The following is a 5,282-nucleotide window of genomic DNA, read 5'->3' on the forward strand; positions in this document are numbered from 1 at the left end:
AAACCATGTTTTCCTTCTTTAAACCCAAAGATGTCACCCCGGAAAATGATGTAACTTCTACATCATCTAGTCTTGATATTTCAAGACTTGATAGAGATGGCCAACCTCCTTCACAAGTTCAAGTTGTTGAAATTGAGCAAGTTGAACCTTCTCCTCAAGCCCAAAGAGTTAGTGTTGGAGAAGTTGACTCCACATCTTTATTTGAGCGTGATCCGGTAAACGTGCTCCAAATATATAATTACCGGTTAATCAACAAGATGATGTTCGACGAGCTTTTTTCTTGGAAAGGGCGTTGGTTACTTGAACTCAGTGAGAAAGAGTATCCATCCACCATATTCGGAAAGCAAACTCGCCAGGTTCAACTCCTCTTGGTTCACACTATTTCCTTGGCTAGAGTACTCACTCCATACGGATAGAGCTTATTGTTTTCCATGTTTTATATTTGAAACAAATCTACCGCCCGAAGTGTCCCGCATTCACTTTGTTGAAGGTTTTAAATGTTGGAAGAAGATTAATAATGGAAAGAAGTGTTCCTTTTGCAACATGAAGGAGGTCCATGCTCACCTCATAGGTCGGCGATGATAGCTTGTGAAAATTTCATGAATCCTTCTCGACATATAGATAATGTGTTAAATACATTATCTAAAGAAGAGGTTGTTAAGAACCGTTTGCTAGTCAAAGCTATTCTTCAGTGTATTCAATTTCTTGCACTACAAGGGATTTCTTTTAGAGGCCATGACGAGTCCAAAAAGTCAAAAAATGGTGGAAATTTCAAGGGAGTGTTGGGATTTGCAGCGATGTTGAATGACAAGGTTGCAGAATTATTAAAAGATGCTCCGAGAAATGCCACATATACCTCACATTCAATTCAAAAGACACTTTTGCATATCTATGCCGATAAAGTGAGAGAGAGAATTCGTGAGGAAATTGGTGATGCAAAATTTTGTGTCCTTGTTGATGAAGCACAAGATAATTCAAACAAGGAGCAAATGGCGATTGTCCTGAGATTTGTTGATAGAGGTGGTTTTGTTAGAGAGTATTTTCTTGGTATTGTTGGTGTTAAAGACACTTGTGATTTAACTTTGAAAGAAGCTATATGCAATATCCTTGCTCGCCATAATTTGCATATTATAAATATGAGAGGTCAAGGTTATGATGGTGCTAGCAATATCGTGGTCAATGGAATGGATTCTGAGGCATTGTTTCGAAGGAGTGTCCATATGCATATTATGTGCATTGCTTTGCACATCGCCTACAACTTGCTCTAGTTGCGGCTTCTAAAGATGTTTCGATGTTTGGTTGTTTTTTTCCAAGTTGGCTTCTATTGTTAATCTTCATCATGCTTGCCGTAAAAAGCGGGGAGTTGGAAGATACCGGAAAAATGAAATTGATATCTTTGGTAGCTAGTGGTGAACTTGTTCTTTGGAAAAGGAGCTAATCAAGTTTCTACTTTGCAACGAGCAGGAGATACTAGATGGAGTTCTCATTTTGCTTCGGTTTGTAGCCTGAAAGAGATGTTTGATTCAATTTGTATAGTTCTTGAAAGCGTCATGAAGAACGGGTCAAGCAACTCTATGCGTGGAGAAGCTAAAGGTGCTATTCTTGCAATGAAAAGTTTTGAGTTTGTCTTTCTTTTTCATTTATTGCATAAGACTATGGGAATTACTAATGTCTTGTGTAAAGCCCTGCAAGAAAAGTCCCAAGACATTTTAAATGCTATCAGCTTAGTCTCCAGTACGAAAGCACTTCTTCAAGAATTAAGAGGATCTTCTTGGGACGCTTTCCTTAGTGATGTGATTTTGTTTTGCAAAAAACATGACATTGATATGCCTGATATGGGTGCTCGACACATGGCGGGTACAGGTCGTTCTTGCCAGCAGAAAGATTACATTACAGTTGAGCACCACTACCGCGGCGTCGAAGTTATTTAATCTTTGTAATAGATTACCAGTTGGTGGAATTAAATAACAGATTTCCAGAAGAAACAATAGAGCTTCTTTATCTTAGTTCTGCTTTGGATCCGAAAGATGCTTTTAAGTCCTTTAGCATTGATGACATTTGCAAACTCGCAGAAAAGTTTTATTGTGGAGACTTCACGAAACAAGAGATACATCATTTGAGAAGTCAACTGCAACATTACAAACTTGATGTGCTCAAGCATCCTCTTTTTCAGAAGTTGTCTACCATTTTCGAATTATGTCAAAGACTAGTTGAAACAAGAAAGATCAATATCTATTATTTGATTGATAGATTGATTCGTCTTGTCTTGACACTTCCTGTTTCCACGGCAACTACAGAACGAGCATTCTCAGCTATGAAATTGCTCAAAACACGACTTCGTAACAAGATGGGGGATGAATTTCTTGCAGATTGCATGACTATTTACATTGAACGGGATTTTGCTAAAGAAGTTGATTTGGATGCAATAATAGATGTATTTGATAAGAATCCACGCAGGTCAAAACTTCACTAGTGTGATGCTAATGTGCTATGTTATTCTTGCACATTTCTTTATTATATTTGTCTAGGTCTATAGTGAAAACACTATTTTGTCCATTTTGGGTAAGGTAATAAAAGCGATAATTCTTTTGTTTATCAATGCTAGCTTATTGGTTCCTAAAAAAATCTTTAAAGATTAACTCCATGGCAGCCCCCCCTTATCTAAAATCCTAGATCCGCCCCTGCGTGTATGGACTGTCTCACAGAGTTCATGGAAAGCACGTTGGTTCTCTTGTATAATTGTATACTGGGCATGACAGCCACTTTGAAGCAAGGAAAAACAGGCGAAATCCGTAGTAACACTTTCCATGGCATCCGCAACAAAACAGGCAGGATCATCATCCTCCTCATCCTGGTTTAGCTTTGTAGCCAATATCATAAGCAAATTCCAAACTTTCTGAATACAATCCTTATAAATTCTTGGATTCTCATGCAACTTTAACTTAGTCTTACGGGAATCAAGAACACAACCCCAATGCAACATAATCTTGGTAACTAAAACAGTAAGGGGTGCGGTGGTTTCCCCAACCGACTGAAGGTGATGCCATAAAAAATCGATAATCCAAAAGCCATAGCTCCGATTTTTAAGAATCCAAAGGATGTGAAGAAAATTTACAGAGATATCATTGGAGTTCGTGGACCCGATGACATTCCTACCAACCTACTGGGTCACATCTAACTAGTTTCTCCGCAGAGAAGTCTGCCGAACACAATGGAAACCCGCATTATAACAACCCTCCAATATTGTGTCAACCATAAGTGGAGGTATTGACCCGTATTGAGAATCCTGAAGGGTTAACGTGACTTCCTTCAGGACAATTCCAGTGATAGCAGTCTACAACACAATAGTCAACTCCTCAAGTCTTCCATTCACATCATACCTTCCCATTTGGTGAAACAAACTTATTCCGATAAAAATTCAACACCAAATCAGTGTGGTTAAAATCCTCCGTGTAGTACCATAGTAGATCCCATTTACGGACACACATTTCGGTGTCAAAGATTGGTTGGAGTTGCTCAGCATAAAAAGCTAGCTCTGGAATGAATTTCGGGCTCCTCACCATGGTGAACTGGAATTGTGAATAGAGGTAGATGGATGAAAGGGAAAGGAAGAAATGGACACTCGGTGAAAAGGAGAAGTTCGAATGGTGGAGGTAAAGGGGTATGCGCCCTTGAAATTGCCTTGTATAGGGGGCGTGCGCCCTCTAAGCTAAACGAAACAGGTTGGGTTTTATGAGTACGGAAGATGAAGAAGAGGGGGCGTATCACATGTTCCACATACATAGATGACCACATGCGTGTAGCATGCCCCATTAGGGTTTCTAAAATTTTGGTCCAAGCCTAAATCTATTTCAGAAATACCCATTCTGTCTTGTTGCCTTGTAAAACTTAAAACTAAAGATCCCGATTCATTAGGGGGCCAATTTTTGCAAATGAGCTATGATGATTAGTGTAAAAAATACAATTCAATAGGGGTGCCACTTCTTTCCGAAAACCCAATTTTTCTGAATTCCGATCCGATATTTTTCCGAATTTGGCAATGATATTTGTATTCCGATATTCGAAATTCCGATATCCAATTTTTTTGAAAAATAATTGGATTGGAATTGAATGTGTTTACAAAATCTGATCCGATCCGATTTTCGATTAATATTCAAAATTTTAACATATAGCGGTCTATTTCATATTGTTACTAAATTAAAACTACATATAGTTTACAACCAAATAAAAACTCTAGAGAAATAGAACGTTGTCTCTCTCATAACTTCAAGAAATCAATATTGTTATTCTAGTACATGTCTCAATTTCTCTCATCTTCCTAATTACTAAATTAATGCATTAACATGATCAAAGAAAAAACTTGTTGAATGAACGTGTTAAAAGGTCTAAGTTGTTTATTAAATTAATACATTTCCAAATGTTTGTTAAATGAAAGTATTAACTGGATAAAAAATTGTTATCCTAAAAGAGAATCAAATTATATAATTCAAATTTCCGATTTACTTCTGTATTTTGCAGATTTCGAAATTTTCGAAAATTTTATGATTTTCTGAACTTTCCAAATTCGGAAAAAAAATTGCCATCCAAAAAATAATTGGATAAGATTTGGAAAGGATATTGTCATATGAAAAAAAATTGGAAATTTTTCCGAAAGCCCTTTATCCGATCCAATCTGAAGTCACACCTACAATTCAATGATCTATGAGAAACTCAAATCTAACTGCGGTTGCATGTAAGATGATGGAAGAATGCCTCAAAATGTGCGAATGGTATAAGTTATGTGTATGAAGGAAATCAAAATGAATAGATATGGTCAACACGAATCAAAGTACGACTTTATGGCAGAAAGAACAAAGATAGGAAATTGAGTGAATGATTAGACCTCAAATATGCGTTTTTATCCCCTTATAATGCTTCAATTTAGTGAAATTATATCATCAATAATATATAAAAACTCATATTTTTATTTTTTTAGGATACAAGCCTATTCTTGACCAAATATCTCAAAAGACGTGTTCTAGATCCAAAAGGAGCCTAAAAGGGACTTCATGGAACAACTGAGAAAAAATACCAAAAAGTCAACGGTCAAAGTCAATTTAAAGGCCCAAAAACTCAAAAGCGTAGGAAACACTCTAAGGCTTCAAGGACCAAGGGCTTAACCCTTTGCAAGATAATGGCTAGGCACCTAAAGCTTCAAAAGACCAAGGGCTCAAATTTTCAAAGACATGGGCTTGGACCAAAAAAGGGTTGATCCTATCCACTCAGAGAAAGATGCATTTCTT

At 37.1% G+C, this 5,282-nt stretch overlaps 2 protein-coding genes across 2 annotated transcripts; both read left to right on the forward strand.

The window, feature by feature from the left end:
- The first annotated feature begins 578 nt into the window (after positions 1-578).
- Positions 579-1,268, forward strand: LOC147516015 (uncharacterized). The gene has a single exon (XM_086593135.1). It carries the CDS (start codon positions 579-581, stop codon positions 1,266-1,268), a length of 690 nt encoding a protein of 229 aa, XP_086449261.1.
- Positions 1,269-1,655: 387 nt separating this feature from the next.
- LOC147516016 (uncharacterized) lies at positions 1,656-2,473 on the forward strand. Its single transcript, XM_086593136.1, has 2 exons — positions 1,656-1,857; positions 1,944-2,473. The coding sequence occupies exons 1-2, from the start codon at positions 1,656-1,658 to the stop codon at positions 2,471-2,473; spliced, it is 732 nt and encodes a 243-aa protein (XP_086449262.1).
- The last annotated feature ends 2,809 nt before the right edge of the window (positions 2,474-5,282 follow it).

This window comes from Coptis chinensis, chromosome 2 (assembly GCF_015680905.1).
Source record: "Coptis chinensis isolate HL-2020 chromosome 2, ASM1568090v1, whole genome shotgun sequence".
Classification (NCBI taxonomy): Eukaryota; Viridiplantae; Streptophyta; class Magnoliopsida; order Ranunculales; family Ranunculaceae; genus Coptis; species Coptis chinensis.